This window comes from Corvus moneduloides, chromosome 21 (genome assembly GCF_009650955.1).
Source record: "Corvus moneduloides isolate bCorMon1 chromosome 21, bCorMon1.pri, whole genome shotgun sequence".
Taxonomy (NCBI): domain Eukaryota; kingdom Metazoa; phylum Chordata; class Aves; order Passeriformes; family Corvidae; genus Corvus; species Corvus moneduloides.
The window spans coordinates 5,505,736-5,522,198 of record NC_045496.1 but is presented as its reverse complement, the minus strand read 5'-3'; the positions used below and the strand labels follow the sequence as shown (position 1 = coordinate 5,522,198).

Genomic DNA, 16,463 nt, shown 5'->3' with positions numbered 1-16,463 from the left:
ATATAACTTCTGCAGTTCAAAGAATTTTAAGCCTTTTTGTAGCATTTATCTGTTTATTGTGTCTCAGTTTATTCAATGAACGTTTCCAAACTTTGCATGACATGGATCCCACCACCCAACAGTACTTAACACAGCTAACCAGCAAAACATGCAACACTACCAGGCTGTGTCAAAAATTGCACTCATACCCCAAGAGTTATCTGAATATTTTCAGTCTGTGAATTTCTGAAATAATTTATTCCAAATCAGTAGTTCTTCTGGAGCTTTAGTTTCTTCTACTTAATGTGCCTTTAAGACAATGGACATCTCTTGATAAAACAATCAGAAACAAGGAGAACAGTATTCAGTAAGTCAACACTGAAAAAATCTAGAAGATACGAACCAGAAGGACATCACATTTTAGAACTTGTACCACAAGAAAAGACTTTTAAAAGGAAAAAAAACTTGTAATGATTTTAGTGTCCTTTCAAGCACTTTAAAAATCAGCCTCATTCATCTGAATTTCAGCTCTGTGTATCAGTAAGGATGCATTAAGTGGTTTATGAATCTCGTATCTCTTTCAGTGTGACAGTCTGCTCCTTGCAGCTGTATGCTGCTGAAGCTAGTGGGATATCCAGATTTAGATCCAGAATAGGTCAATCCCATCTTCTGAGGTACAGTCTTCAGCAGCACATGCTTATGCTTAATCTTTAATAGGCACTTTGCTTTGAGAGCCTTCCCCTTTGAGACAGAAGTGGAAAAGGGCCAGTCTCAAATACTTCAGTGGCACTACTTGTGCTTGAAGGCATTGCAGACATGGAAAAATAACTCATCCTCTGGCAACAGAGGCTGATTCAGTATGGGGGGAGGATTACTTTGGCAAAAGGAATATTTTTTCCATGTAAAAGGCTCCATAAATCCAGATGTTATTCCAGTAAGGTTTGTTCTTGTCTGTAGTATTTACACAATCACTTAGAGTTTGATAATACTGAGTATCCTCTTGCAGTTTTCAGTCTCATTGATACAGAGGAGTCACCAGACCAGGGGTTTCTGCTTGCAGGTTTGTAGTGCTCCTATTCATGTTTTTAGGCTGTCTCACTCCATTCAAGATTCTTCTAAAAGATCAACTAAATCCATGTAGATGATGTGAAAGTGGCAGTTCATACAATCACTGGCTGTGCAGGTGAGTTTCAGTTAAATTTTCCTCTTTTAAGGTTTGTTAGTAGGTATGAGATAGAAGCTTTGAAATAACATCCTTTCAGGAAAAAAAAAAAAACGCCAAAGCATTGGCTTGTATCTTTTGAGAGACAAATTAGAATGATTTCTTCTTCTTTAAACAGCTTTAGTGCAAATTTCTTCATATATGTTCATCAAGGCACTTTGATCATGTCCCTTGCAATTATTTTCCTCTTAACAAAACAGGCCATCACACTCCTAATGCTTCTTGTTTATGGTGATGTCCCAGCAGACACATCTTGAAGGGTGTGAAATTTAAATACAGAATTCCTACTGCAGAAATAGCACTACAATTCCTTATTACCATACGGTTTTACTAAATAAAAGTGTAGTCAGGAGCTTGGGTTCTGACAGATTGGTTGGAAGTACATACTATGCTACCATTGTATGTTAATGTTTATATATAATCTTTTACTGTCTCAAGTTTGTCAACTGAACATGAAAACAGGATCATGAGATCATTCTCTCACACAATAAAGCTGGCACGAATTGGAGTAATATTTCAGTAAGAAATAACTCCTCAGAGGGGCAGAAAAGGTGCTGTGCTGTTACTGCAGGAACAGTGGCTGCCACCATGCAGAAACACCTACAGGGTCCATGTGTACTCAGCTTTCTTCCTGTTTTTCAAGATTTCCTGCCTTGTTGAAGCAGAGTGATGTGAAAGAAGGGTGATTCTGCAGCTGTTTTTCCTTTGGCTTTTACAAGATTTTAACTGTGGGCCAGGAATGGAAGTATGTTCTAGAGTTCCTGATCAGAAACATCCTTATTTGTCCACAGCTCAGGCATAACGTTGTGCACAAAAAGGCTGTTTCTGAAAGCAAGGTATAAAATCACATTGGGTTAATGTGTGTATCCTGAAGGACATCAGGCATGTGGCCTTCTGGTTAGTAAACAGAGTCAGCATCTTTTTCTTTTCCTCAGCTCCAAAGAAAGGTACCATGGAGCAAGTGTACTGCCAAATGCATAGGAAATCCCTTCCCATCTCTGCAGATGTGAAGGTACATAAAGCCAAAGCTGGCAAAACTTGCGTGAGGAGAGTTTTGTAGAAGCTTTATGGGGAAAAAGCTTTAGGCTGAGCTGGAAGATCAATGGTAGGACCATGGCAGGAAGCTTAACAAAAAGCCCAGTGCAAGAACAACAACAAAAATAACCTGAAACAGTAAAAATCACCTTAGTTTGTAGCACATCATATTCTATTGTTAAGAGGGTCAGTGTAAGAAAAAGGAGATCCCAGTATCCTGAACAAGGGGAAGGGAACATTCCTGTAAAGCCTGTACTGGCTGGAGTGCCTGGGATAAGTAGTGCAGTGTGCTCTAACGAGACTGGATCTGCTCTGGCTTAACTTCCTTCTCCCCTTGCTGAAGTTCAGTGATGAAGTTTTGCTGGAGCAGTAGAAAAATCTTCAGTCAAGTTTGGAAGATGTTCTTCAGGAGATGAAACCAGGAAAAAGACTTGGTCTTACAGTAGTTCTGTCATACAATAAACATTCCCTGCTTTTCCTGGACAAGAACTACCTTCCTCACCAAATGGATTTAGATACTGGTAAGGACTGTGCTTTCTGTATTCCCTTACAGTAATTTTCATAAAAGTCATATTTGAGTCCTCTTTGAGGACAGGAAGGTGCACTTTGCATTGATGGGAGAGGCCCTGTCAGTTCTGCTTTGGTTGAGACTGTTTCCTCTCACTACAGCAGTCTGATATCTGCGGGGTGACTATTCTGTAACATCTTGCTGAAAACAAATGCTAGATATCTTCTTAGGTTCCAGGGCAAGCTGTTCTCTCAATCATTTTCTGAGGAACTGGGAGCTTCAGTGCATCAGGGATAGCCCGTTTAACTGGGGGGTTTCCCTCTTACAGTTTGGATTTGGGAGCTGCCTGGAGCAAGAACCTCATGTCTAGCAGTGCTTTCTCAAGATAATGTGCCATGCGGGCTGCGTTTGTGTCAGCACAGCTATTGAAGGCTGAAACTGCAAAGTTGATGTGTTCCTCCATAGGGTTGTAACAGACTCCATAGCCATCTGGAACCACGGGACCAAAACACATCACACAATCTGTCTTGGCTGGGACCTGTGGAGACAATGTGATTAAAACCTGCTGACCAGTCAGAGAAAAATGAAGCTACCAAATGCAAACAGCTCTGTCAACAGAGGAAACTCATCTCATTAAACTGCTCCAGAAGGGCCTTTGGTCAGCCTCACCTCCCACCACACACGAGCTGGATCCTACCATTTAGCAGCAATGTGTTTTCCTCTGCATTTGCAAAGGAGTGCTTCTCCCCAGGGTAAGCTTGTAGTAAGTCACAAGTAGACTTATTCAGTAAGAATCAGAGCACAGCACTTAATACAAAGCTGTTCTGGCTGCTGACTTCATTGATCTCACTTGGATTTAGACACCAAACGCTCTTGGTGATCCTAGCTTCGGTTATGTTAGTGTTCTACATGTCTGTGAGGGACTGTGGCAGCTGTAAGATCAGATCTGTAGCTTTGCGGGATTGGCAGCAAGCTTACAAATTTCTGACCCCAATGTAGATGAGTTTCTAACAGAAAGGAACTGAAGAGAAATGTGGAGAAGGAAGGCATGAAAAGAAACAGCACTGCTGGCTCAGATGAGTTGTACCTGGCTGGTTGAGAGATTGAAGTGCATTGCAACAGCATAGGCTGTGTCCATGAAGAGCTCGGGCATGCTCACCAGGTCCTCGATTGCCTGGAGCTTCAGTCCCAAGAGGTGCCGGTCTATTGCATTGCCCCGTATGGCCTGGAGGGAAGGGAGGATGGACAGATGAAAGCCAGGCCAGCAGCAAGTGAGCAAAACTATTTCTTTGGGTTAAAGAAAAGAACACTTCTAAAAAGTCTCTAAATGTTTAAAGTTAGAAGGAAACTAGATCTTGCCTTTAAGACCAGTAGTCTTGTTCATAAGGACTGTGAAATTAAACATACCAGCAGAAACAATCATCTTACAGTTCCTGCCCGTGGACTCCCTCTGGTTTAAGCGCTCGCCGTTCAACTTTGGCATTTATCAGCAACAATGATGGTAAGAAATGAAGCTATTTTAGTATTTGATTCTTTCCGTTAGGCCAGTCACAAGGGACACTTAACACACCAGCTAGAGAGGATTCAGTCTGTGGCTGTAGAGCACTGTCAGATCAGAGTCAGACCTTTGCAACACTAATAGCCGCACTGCTTTGTCAGAAGCAAAAGGTGTTAAGGTCTTGTCTTTCCCAGAACTCTCATTTGCTGGGTAAACCCCCAAGCCTGGCTGCAGAGAGGACACTCACCATGTCTGTGTATTCCCTGTGGGCCTGTGTGGCTCTCCTCAGCAGGTCTGCTTTCTCCTGGTCCTGAGAACACACAGATCTGTTTAGGTTTTTTTGCTGAATGGAGAACCTAATTTTGGCTGTTCTCTAGGATGGAGGACATTTCTGCCTTGTGTGTGCATGAAACTAATATTTACTAGAATTAATTTTTACATCATTTTGTTTGTCAGCATTACTTCATTCTGAATGGAGTTCATCCATCAGTAGCAGAACTTAGTTTGAGTAGCTGAACAGACTTACAGGGGACTTTTTGGTGGGCTAAGAAACAGCCACATGATGTTTCCCAGGCTTTCAGTACATGTGAAGGAAAAGTTAAATTAAACCCCTGATGTGTAAAGATACTGCAAGCTATGGTATAGTTGAATATGGGGTGCAGTCCTCCATAGCTGAAACCAGATGACACAGGGTTAGCCAAATAAGTTTTTTCTGGATTCCTCTTACTCCACTTCTTTGAGATCCTCACCGATTTGTCAGGGCTGTCCATGGATTGCACAAACTTGAGGGAGTCCACAGAGGTGGAGCGAATGGTGTCGGTGCGGCCCAGGCGGAACATCCTCAGTGACGCGCTCTCGTACGTGGCACAGGCATGGCCATACATCCTGGGACAGGGAGGAGAAAGCCACACAAGTGAGTCTGCGCTGGAAAAGCCTTGTCTGTGCCACCTTTATCAAGCTCATGTGTTTGAGTCTGTCAGTGAGGAGGCTGAGGAATGACCTATGGGTGGTCTTACCTGAAGTATGCCAGCTGCAAGGCCAGCTGGATAAAAGCATCAGGGCTTATCTTCTCTGACTTGGGGAAACCTTTCCCAAACTGATGAAAGACCATGACTTTGATATCCAGATCTTCAACCATTCTACAAGGAAAGAAAGAGGAACTGTTCCTTTGCTTGTTGCTCATTCTTGTAACACAGAGGAATGGATTTGCTTTCACAAGGCTCAGAGGGAACAGACCATCTGGATCTGACCTATGCAGGGACAGAGAGCTCCAGCACACGTGGATCTCTTTGGGCAGCACCACAGAGGTAAGAATTCTTGGCCACTGCTGAAAAACTTCACTAGGTTAGATGGTCATGTGTGTGTTCATGCTCCAGTATTCTTAGCTGGATCCAGTACAGCCTTGCTCTTTCTCAGCAAATGGGATGAATAAGTAATAACCAGGTCAGCACCTCTGACCTTATTCCTGGCAGTGCTTTTCAGCTCAGCTTAATGCTGTTGACCCCAGAAGTCACCAGGAAAACTCCCTGGCTGCAGTGGGGAAAGCCTCATTTAAACCACTGGCATGCTCCAAAGGGGGGCATGAATTACTCTTTCGGTCACCCACCCAGCTCTCCACTGCTTCATACTCACATGTTGAGGTTTTGCTTTGCCTTCTCTATGTCGTTCTTGATTTCTGGGGTGATGTTAAACCGCAGCTTTTTGGGCATTGGCAGAGGAACCATGGAGGATTTGACCACCTCCTCAGGTTTCTTCCTGCACAGAGAAATGGTTCTGTTTGACCAGACCTTTGGCATGAGGCTCAGCTAGGAATGCCAGAGCATAGAAATGCACAGGAGATCTTCCCTAACGGTGACACTGGTCACAGCCCGACAAACCCCTCACAGTGCCAATAAGGGATCTCCAACGCTGAGGAAAAGCAGGGGCAGGACTCACGTGAACTCCACAATGTGATCCAGAAGAGAAACGATGGGTGGGCCTTCGGAGGGAGCATGCTCATATACGAGACCACAGGAGCCATCTTCAGCAATGATGAACTGGGAGAGAAGCACGAGAGGACAGCGTTGAAGACAGGCAGTGTGTGAGGCACGAGATACCCGGAGAGACCTCAGTGTCTCCCTGTCTGTATCAGAGCCTGTCCTTGCACACCGAAAGGTCTCCTTTAGCAGGACAGCAGTGGAAGCCTTTCAGGAGGTGCAGAAGATCTGAGAGCACTGTTAAGAGTTCTGCAAAATTCCCTGGGTAAGGGTGTGCCTGACATATTGGTGTGCTCAGTGCTTTGGCGATACAGAGGTTCAATGGTTCTGATTTACTGAGATGCACTCACAGTACAGGAGTAACATCACCACATGCTGGCTTACCCATTCTTTTCAATCAGCTGCAACATCTGAACTTTATCCCACTGGTGAAGAGTTCCAAATAGGAACAAACCAGCTGAAAACACTATGAAGAGTTCAGCAGGTACAAGGAGAGTCCTCTAAAGCACCATTGCTACAATCTGCAAGCCAGGATATACCAACTAATGAAGGAAAAGCTCCAACAGCAGCTGCTATTGAAGGATCTTGACAAGACTGAATGGAGAAGAGATCAGAGGGATGCTGTGGGGTGGCAGTTGCATGTTTCAAAATACAAAACAAAATGCCATTGGGCAGCTTCTGGCAGAACCAGGAAAAGTGACAAGCCTGGAGGAGATCCAAGGAACAGACCTCCCATCGTTTGGGCTGCCTCCGAGCAGAGGAGGCATTGTTCACCGCAGGCAGAAAATTGATTTGTAAGGAACACAAAGACCTGCTGCACTGAATAAACTTGGGCAGAGGCAGAAAAGAAACAAGTCCCTGAGGCAGCAATGAATGCTGGTGACTGCAGGGGGAACCACAGGATCTCATGCTGTCAGACACCACTCCTTGTCTCCCTTGTTTTTCCACTCTCTTGACATGAGAACCTTGCCTGCAAAAGGTTCCTGGGATTTTTTTTGACTTTTTACTCTCAGGAAACATTTCCAGAGCCATCTCTTCAGCACCTTTAGAGCATTAGCTCTTACCTGCAGGGTTTTGTCGAACCATCGGTTGCCGCTGTTCAAGCGGCTGCCGCCACCGTGCAGCATCTGCGCGGCCACGCGGCTTTTGTAGATGTCCTCGGACACCCGGGGCATGGGGGCATCCAGGCACACGGTGCAGATGCTCTTCTCAATCGCACGCACGGATTCCTTGTTGGTCTTATCTGTGAGAGAAATGAACCACGAGTAAGAGAGGGAGTTGTGTCATTGGAAGGAGATTGAAATTTGAAAGAGTGGGTTTGAAGGATGCAGTGTTGGGTTCCCACTGTACCTCACTGGGGGTGTCCAGAGCTATTAAAATTGCAGCCAGCTGGGTTGTTACAGGTGTGAACATGCTGCATTCACCCTCCTTTTTTCACTTTTCTTACATCCTCTCCATTGCAAGGCAACAAACTCTGGGATTTCACTACACTTCACACTTTGAATCTGTACCTTCCAACCCAAAAATTACAATAGATTGTAATGATTGTTTCTTTAAGGTGGAAAGCTCATGTTATGTGTCCAAAACAAGCTTCCAGAGGAAAGAACTGAGCAGAGCACAGTGGTGAGGTTTGTTGTTCAAGGATCTGCAGTGTTTATTAACACTTGTGTATTAGGGGCTCTACAGACCTTTCAGGAGGTTGTTGTAGGCTTTTGCCCAGCTGTTTCGGTGATTGGTGGTGAGGATCCCAATAGGTTCTTTGTTTGTTTGGAGGGAGGTGTTCCAAATCTTCTCCAGCTGAATGAAGAGCTGGTCAGCAGTAAGGGGAGATCCATCACTGTTGTAAACATCCAGCTCAAAGAACTGAAGGTGAGAAGAGCAGGCAAAGACAGAGACAGAACATGAGAGATCATTATTGTCCAACCCCAGAAACCAGGAACAGCTACTTTGAGAAGGTAAGACCTGGCCTAAGAACTTAGCTTGCAAGACCTTTGAAGGATGCTCAGAATTGAGAGACCCAAGTCCAGCTTCCCTTGCAGGGCATAAATACAGTCCTGGTTTTATGAAGCCATAGTAACAAGGGCCAATGAGGAATTCCTGTTTCTGAGACTAAGCTGCAGTGGGAGTGTTTGTTATCCAATTTCCTCTTTCAGTTTCCAGTTGCAGACATGATCTTTGGGAGACAGGAATTGCAGGGACAAGAAACAGCAGAAGACAGCATTTTTCTGCCTCTAGTCTGTTGCTTACCCATGTCAATTCTGTAGCTAGGCAAAGGGGATAAAGGGAGCAGGAACAAATCCCTGGTGAGGCAAAGCTTGTGGGCAGAGACTTTGTTATTCCCTTCCCTCTGGATAACAGCTAGTGAAAGGGACAGCTGCATCTCAACAAATCTTGAAAGCCCAGCAGCTCCCCTACCTGGAAGTTGTGAACCACTGTGATGTGCCTGGACTGCTTTTTGCCTTTGGCATAGTTGACAATGGAGTCCCGCTTGGGCCCGGGAATGCGGCAGGAGGAGAGGATCTGGTAGTACTGGTTCATGCAGAGGGGCTTCCCACCCATGTACTCCACTGGAAGGGTCTCACTGGAGACACAGCAAAGTAAGGAGGAAGGAGAGAGAAAACAGATCAGTGTGAGCAGGCCTGTGCTCCCCACATGGGGCACAGGCTCAGCCCTATAGCTGCACGCACTCCCTCCCTCGCACAAAACCTAAAGGTGTTGGTGGCATAAAAAAGGGGCTGTCCTTCCCCATTCCTATCAGCTTTCTTAGTACGGGCTACAAAAAATGTCTGTTTGCTGGCCTTTCATTTGGGAAGGGGAAAAAACTGTCCTTTCTGTGACACCAGAGAATCAGATCTCTGGACCTACTCTATGGCTGTAGGGCTGAGTGACGAGTGTCTGATGTGCTGCTGTGACTCACGAACTAGGCAGCGGCTCAATCACTCGCTTCTGCAGTCATATTCCAACTACCCTGAACCTTGTCTGACTGTTGGTGTTGGTAAGCATATTTTTGGACCTTAAATAAGGCATGTCCAGCAGAGATTTGCTGGTGACCAAAAGAAAAAGGGTAAGAGAGGAACAAATTTCTCTAGAGCTCATCCCATCTAGCTGGGAGATGAGAAACACCAGGAACCCAAAATTAGAGACTCAAATTCCTGCTGCCTGAGCTGTAGCTTGTCCTGTGAGCAAACAGAAGTGCAAAGCTCCATGGGACTGTCAGTTGTGCTTGCTCCCTCCAAGCACGTTTCAGATGCCAATGAAAGCATTAAAGTAAACAATGTGAAGATGGAAGAGTAAGTTTGCTTTTTTCCAGTGGAGGGGACTGTGACAGTGAGCAGTGCTGGCCATTACAGTATCTCTCTTCAAATATGTGCCGTCATCTCTTGCCTTTCTACGTGGAAGGGAGATTTATGGACAAGGCTCAGCCTCTCTCTGACAGTAAGGAAGCTGTGTGAGCTGTCAGGAGGGTCAGTAACTCACTTGTCAATCATGGACTTGAAATCCAGGATACCCTCGATCAGCTTGGCAGCAAACCTGGAAAAATACCAAAGGTAGCAAGCTGAGATCAAGCACAGACTGTCTGGGGCTGAGGGACGAGCTGAGGAGGATTAGCAGAGCTGTTCTCTGCTCCTCAGAAAGCTCAGCCTTTCTGCCAAGCCCCCATTGTGCCCATCTCTGGTTCAATGATACAGCCACTCTGGGCTGTGATTTGAGATTGCTGGATAGTCCTACCATGTGGCACTTTCTTTTTTAATGTGTCTTACTCTACAGCCAAGGAATTCTGGACAGCTTGCAAGAAAGCAGGATTCAGTCATGCAGTAATGACCCTCTAACAGCAGCGTTTGCTACTGATGTGTTACGATTTTATCACATCTGAGTTCTGATTCTCGGCATTAAAACAGCACCAAGAGAAGGGGATTTCTGCCCTTCCCTGGCCAGGGGCCACCTTGGAGTGTCAAGCCAAGATGCAGCTGTTTCTCCCTGCATTCAAGACACCACTGCTGACTGAGTTCCTACCCCAGTGAACATCCTGCTGCTAACACAACTCCAGAGAACCTTCCTCTGGCATCGGGTGCTTGGAAACAAAGGCAGATGTGCCACATGTGGACACTGAGGTGTTGTGCTTACCAAGATCAACTCAAACACTGCCAATGCCAGCTCCCAGCAGGGTTGTGACAAGCCACATCAAACTGCTTATCTGGGAGTGACAGATCAGCCTTCTCTGACATGGGAGGTCTCACCTCTCCATGAAGGAGGCAGGAGGCCACTGGGACAGGAGGTTGTGGTTGGCTGAGTTGTGGTGCCAGCATTCGGCATTTGCAGGCAGTGTCCTTTAGATTAGCTCAGCCTACCCATCCCTAGGAAAGATCAGTGGGCACAACTCCAGGAACCTAAGGGTTCTGTTTAATGAGACATTCTGCAAAGCAGTTTTCAATGAAAATTTCTCAGCGTTATTGCAGAACCTGAGGGAAACACCAGTGAGAGAGCCATTTCCAGAGAATGAACAGCCTGGAGTTTGGGCTCAAGGAGATGGGAGAGGTTGGTCAACTTGCTTTCAGCCAGCAGTTTTGACAGGTTAAGGAGTAGAAAAGCACCAATTCCCAAATTTGCTTTCTGCTTTTGGAAGCTTTAATTTCAAGCTGCACTGTCAAACTTCTTTGTGCAGCCACAGACTACCCAAACACACATTCAGATTGTATTTCACACAGGAGCCCACATTTTTATGCAACTGATGAATTCCACTGGTTGGGCACTGGCAGTTCTCCAGATTATTTGGAAAACTTAAGAGTCAATAATATGACAGCTTTCAAAGACGTTTGTGTACTCTTGCACTGTCATAAGGCTTATCCTCTGCTGAGGTGTATCAGACAGTGGGAGGGAGGATTTGTTCCCAGCCTCACTGATCCCCTGGTACTTTTAGTCTGCCAGGGCAGTGCTGACTGGTAACTGTGGCAAAGGTAACTGTGTAAAGGTCAGTGCTAAAGTTTTGCAGGTGGATTCACCACACTCCTAGCAGTGGTTAAAAATTAAAGGGAGCCCACGAGGACAAGAGGGCATGGCAGGGTCTGATTTCAAGGAAAAGCTCACAGTGGGAAGGCTGGTCACTGTGAAGTTTCCCAAACCATAAATCACAAGTGAAATGACACAATAGGGGACAGTCCCTGTCAAGCTCCCCCATCCCTATAAACTAGCAAACTCCAGAGGCATTTCTGGGTGATCTCCTTTACATGCCTGGGCTACTTTTTATGTCTCCTTTAACTGCACATACAATCATAGTGCTTCCAGTACATCCTCACAATGTCTCCAGCCAGTGATGGGACCATTTTGCAGTGAAGATCTGTGCTTGAGCAAAGACCTAAATGTAGTTTTTCAGTCCCTGTTTAATACCTGAACCACTGGACTCTTTCTCTCCTGATTAAATATTTATAGTCTGGTGCAACCAGGAGTTTTCTTACAGCACAGACAGCTCAGACCTGGGGACCACATAGTAATTACTCTTTCCCAATCTGCCTTAATACCCTCATCCCTGTTCAGCACAGAAAGCTCATCCCACCTATAACCTAAGGGAAGGTAGAAAAGGACTTTACCTGAGCTGACCTTGTCGATCCAGAAAATCCTGCTTAGGTAAAACCACGCCTGGGCTGGAGTGGACCACAACTGGCAGGCGATATTCCAGGTAAGCTGTCTTCAGCCACCAGTCTGAGAGCTGGGATGGAGAAAGAAAACGTGCAGGGAACTGCTGCTGTCCAACCCAAGCGTGGCTGATGGGTCTCAGCATCCTTCCCCCAGTTCTGTCCCACACTTTGCAAACAAAGTGTGTGGGGTTTGTGCTATGCACATGGAAGGGGAGAGGAGGATTTGAGCAAGGCATGGGGGGCTTTTGGTGCAGGGCTTGAGCAGAGGGTTTCCTTCAACTTCTTGGGGCAGCTGTGTGATGCAGACAGGTTCAAGGCTTCAGCAGCCACAGGCAGGGCCAGTGACTCCCTGTTCTGCCATAATCTCTCTGCTCACCCAAGTCCTGGTGTGGAGTTTGCACAGCTTGGGGAGATCAGCAGCAAACTGGTCACGAAGGTGATGCCATTAAAGCACAGGTGCCCAGTGGATGCAGCTAGGACAGGGGAGAGGTGCACATCAGCCCTCCACCCTCCCTAATCGGAGCTGGGGACAGAGCCCTGACCTACCCAGTTCTCTGTTTTCCTGGCTCTTCTCTCCAGGCCTTTCTGCAGCCTCTCCCCAACGCCTCCCGGCTTGCGGAACTCAGCCACCAGCTCCTGTGTGTGGCTCAGCTCCTCGGGGCTGATGATGGGCTGCAGGGCCAGCAGGTACCGATCCAGTGTCTGCTGGAGTGGTGGCACGGGCAGGTGGGGCAGTGCTTCCTGGTGGAGCTGGAATCTGCCCGGGATCTTGTCTAGAGCTGTCGGCTTCAGCAGGCCACAGGGCCTGGCCTGCAAAGCACAGAGAAAATGTCGAGACAAAACTTTCCCCGAGGTAGCAAACAACCTGGATCCAGGAGTCTCCATCCCAGCCTCTCTGTGGGCACATGGGTGTCCCAGCCTGGGAGCAGAGCACAGCTGTGTGCTGGAGAGGGTGCAGGACATCCAGGAAAGCTGCGAAAGAGAAACTCCATCTCCCAAGATACCAATTCTCAGCTCCTCAGAGAAATAGCTGCTGGGATAATGACACACGTCCCCACTCTCTGGACACCTTCCAGCTGAGAGTCTCCATGTGATGGACAAATTCAAACTCTCCCATCCCATGGTAAGTGGGAAGAAAGTTGTGAAAGAAATAAGCATCTTATGTACTATCAGAAACTTTCATTATTTCTTACAACAGCATAAGGCTAAAAAGTTAAGCAGAATCCTTGTGCCAAACCAAACTACCCTTCTGGCTTTGAGGAGGCAGAATCTAGCTAAGTTTGGGGCAGGATTAAAATGCCTCTTCTCTGCCTGTTCAGGAAACTGGGGCTGACGCCAACAGGCTCCTGGCATCCAGTCAGGTCACATGGGAGCAAAAGCCTTAGAAAGTACCAACCACCTCCCTGGCTGGAGAAATAAAACAGAGCAAACCCAAGTGCTCGCCCGGAAGTCAACTCACCAGTTTTCCCCAAAAAGAGTAACAACATCCTTTTGAATGAACAGGGTTGGACATTCTTCAACTTGAAGATGTTTCAATATTACTCTCAAGGTTTCTAGTTCCCTCTGCACCTCCCTCTCCAATGGATCTACTGAATCAGACACTCCTGCAGGACTCTGGACTTTGCATTGTCAGTGTACTGAGGATGCAAAGCCACTGAGAACATTCCCTTTGACTTCCAAAGCAGTGAGAAAATAGCTGTCCCCATACCTCCTCCCATCAGTTAAGCACACAGAAGAAAGAGCTAAATCTACAAGGTGACAAAGCCCCCCACAGAAACTGCCCTGTGCTCTTTGTGGAACCTAGCAAGAGCTGTGAGATTGAGGTTTGGAGAAGGAATGAGAAAAACAACAGGAGGAGGAATTTTTGAAGCATGAAAAAAGAGTGGGACTGGGAAGAAGAGAAGGGTGTTGATCACAGCAGCGTGGGCATACTGTACCTTCTCTGCTTGCTTCTGCTTCCTATCCATGGCTGGTAGGACAGAAAAGACCGTAAACCTCTCCCTCGGCCTGTCTGGGTCTCCTCTTCCACCTGACAATGTGCTGCCCGTGCAGGGCGTCACCTCATTAGCCAACTGCCACATGACTGCTCCGATCAGAGGGCTCAAGGGCTGGCACTTACGAGCCCGTTGGTTTGCGACAACTGCCCTGAAGGTGCCTCTCTGAGCAGCCCTGACTGTCAGTGGCTCTGAACAGTGGTGCTGATCAATACCTGGGCAGAGCCTCTCTCTGATTAAGCTCTGGGCTCCAGCCAGGGCAGAAGTGCTGGGGGAGGTGCTGGGGATGTTGTTCCCTCAGCCTTTGCCAGGACCACAAAACTACCATGGCTGTTGGGAGAGACACCTGGATATAAGGCAGGAGAGACCCCAGTTTATGTCCTGGAGATGGCACCATGGGCAGTATCTCAACTGCCCTCACTCCCCATGCATGTGTGGTCATTATTGCAAGCTGAGACTTTGGGGAGTTCTGGGTTGTTAACTCTTAAAAAAAAATCAACCAAAAAGTAACTCCACAGCAGGGCAATAAGAGTGCCATGCAGTCACAAGGAATCTCAACCCCTCCTTCGTGTCTGTCTAATGAATTGAGGGGTAGATGAGTGCAGTCTGCATAGGTTGAATAGAGTATGATGATTCCAAACAAACAGCTGTAGATTTTCTATGGCGTAACAATGAAAATCCAAAAACAAACTCAGGGAAGCCACTGAATGTTAAAATGTGGAATGCATTTTTATCTTCCCTCTTTGCTGTCCCCTGCTTGTTTGGTTTGCAGTTAAACTCAACGATTTGGTAGGAGGAGGAACAGTGATCTGAGCCGAGGAGGCAGCTGACAGCAAACAGAGGGAACAGCCTGCCCCTCCCCACAAGCAGCAGGAAGACGAACACCAGTGGAGCAGGGTGTGCAGAGAGGGCCAGCCCATGGGCTGGCATCGCTGCCGAGCCACGTTCCCACACAGCAAAGGACCTTTTCCAGAGCCTGCAAAGCTGGTGGGAAAGGAAATCCACCTCACGGGGAGCAGGAGGAATTTCATAGCTGATTCTCAGCACAGCCACAGCATTGAGTGTTAGGATGTCAGAGGTTTGTCTTTTATTTTTAAATCAGAAGCTGGAGTACCCCTTAAGCCCAGAGACAACTGGCTCTGCCTGCTCCCTCAGTAACTCTGGGAATGGATCCACACTGTAGTTGCTGTCCTGCTGCTCTGTCTCCTCCTCTCAGGACCTGTAAGGGACTGCTCCCAGTGAGCAGCTCCCAAGCCTGACAGGGATCTGACAGCTCTGCCGTGTGTGCAGGATGGGCACGTTGGGAGCCAACGATGCAGTCTGCCTGGGCTTCCCTGGCCCCTCCCTGTCCAGCAGCCACCTTTCTGCTGTGCAGCCCCAACTGGACATCTCAGTACAAGAAAGACAAGGTACTGCTGGAGAGGGTCCAGCAGAGGACATAAAGATAATTACGGGACTTGAGCATCTCTCATATGAGGAGACTGAGAGACTGTGGGAGTTGAGCCTGTTTAACTTGAAGAGGAGGCTGAGAGGGAATCTCAATGCATATAAATATCACCAAGGTGGGTGTCAAGACGGTTGTGCCAGACTCTCTTCAGTGGTGCCCAGTGACAAGAGGGGCAGCAATGGCCATAAACTAAAAACACAGGAAGTCTGCCCTCAACATGTGGAATAACTTTTTTACCTTGGGGATGGCAGAGCACTGTGCTCAGGGAGGGCGTGGAGTCTCCCTCTCTGGAGATATTCCAAACCCACCTGGACACGTTTCTGTGTCACCTGCTCCAGGTGACCCCTGGCAGGGGGGGTTGGACTGCGTGATCTCCAGAGATCCCTTCCAAACGTAACAATTTGGGACTCTGTCATCTCCATCCCGGACAGCTTCAGCGCGCACGCTGCCGCCAGGCACGGGAGGACACCAGCGGGCCTGGGGGACTGACTTCGGCAGGGTCCCTGCCCCGCTCCCGGGGAAGGTGACACCGAGCCCATCCGAACCACTCGCCCGCCCGTCCCTGACCGGGGACCCGGGCTTGTGCCCCAGGCTGGGGCGCGGGGCCGCACACGACAGTGGCACCGCCGGGAGCCACCGCCTGCCCTGCCCCAGCTGAAGGTCCCGCACGGACCCGGGCCTGCCCTCCCGCCCTGTGCCCCGCCCGGCGCAGGGACCCTCGACCCGCTCGGCCGCCACCTCACGCCCCGTCCCCGGCCGGTCCTGGCGGAGCCGCCCCTCCCGATGTCGCTCTTACCGCAGCCCTGGCCACCCAGGCGAGCATGGCCCCGCGCCCCGGACCCCGGACCCCGGGCCCGTCGCAAGGACACCCCGGCCGCACCGGGCGCCGCCGCTCCGCCGCTCCACCGCCCCGGGGCGGGGCCGCCCCGCCGCCATCCTGGAGTAGGGCGAAGCCCGCCCTGCCATCTTTGAGAAGGGCAGAGTGATGCTTTAAGCGGAGGGCGCGCCGCGACCGGTGTCGGAGCCGTATTACAGCCCCTTTCTCCGCTGCCTTCTCCCGGGGGCGGTGAGGAGGGTCCTCCCGCTCGCCTCTCCGCGCCTCCGCTCCCTCCGCGCTCCCGTCCCGCCGCTGTGCGGGCAGCGGAGGCCGCGCCCTGCACAAACATGGCGG

The 16,463-nt window shown here is 48.4% G+C and overlaps 1 protein-coding gene across 2 annotated transcripts; it reads right to left on the bottom strand.

Annotated features, from left to right (window-relative positions):
- Window positions 1-39: 39 nt before the first annotated feature.
- Window positions 40-16,382, bottom strand: CRAT (carnitine O-acetyltransferase). 2 transcript variants are annotated; one of them, XM_032130588.1, is made up of 15 exons: window positions 16,089-16,382; window positions 13,789-13,891; window positions 12,398-12,661; window positions 11,804-11,922; window positions 9,696-9,749; window positions 8,634-8,799; window positions 7,907-8,081; window positions 7,283-7,461; window positions 6,178-6,278; window positions 5,875-5,997; window positions 5,259-5,381; window positions 4,992-5,127; window positions 4,490-4,568; window positions 3,832-3,969; window positions 40-3,282 (listed from the first exon to the last, which is right to left on the bottom strand). In XM_032130588.1, the coding sequence occupies exons 1-15, from the start codon at window positions 16,256-16,258 to the stop codon at window positions 3,167-3,169; spliced, it is 2,046 nt and encodes a 681-aa protein (XP_031986479.1). In that variant the 5' UTR covers window positions 16,259-16,382; the 3' UTR covers window positions 40-3,166. The 2 variants fall into 2 exon arrangements, with proteins under 2 accessions (XP_031986479.1, XP_031986478.1); XM_032130587.1 differs by having other exon boundaries at window positions 246-3,282; window positions 4,490-4,552; window positions 16,089-16,379.
- Window positions 16,383-16,463: the final 81 nt, after the last annotated feature.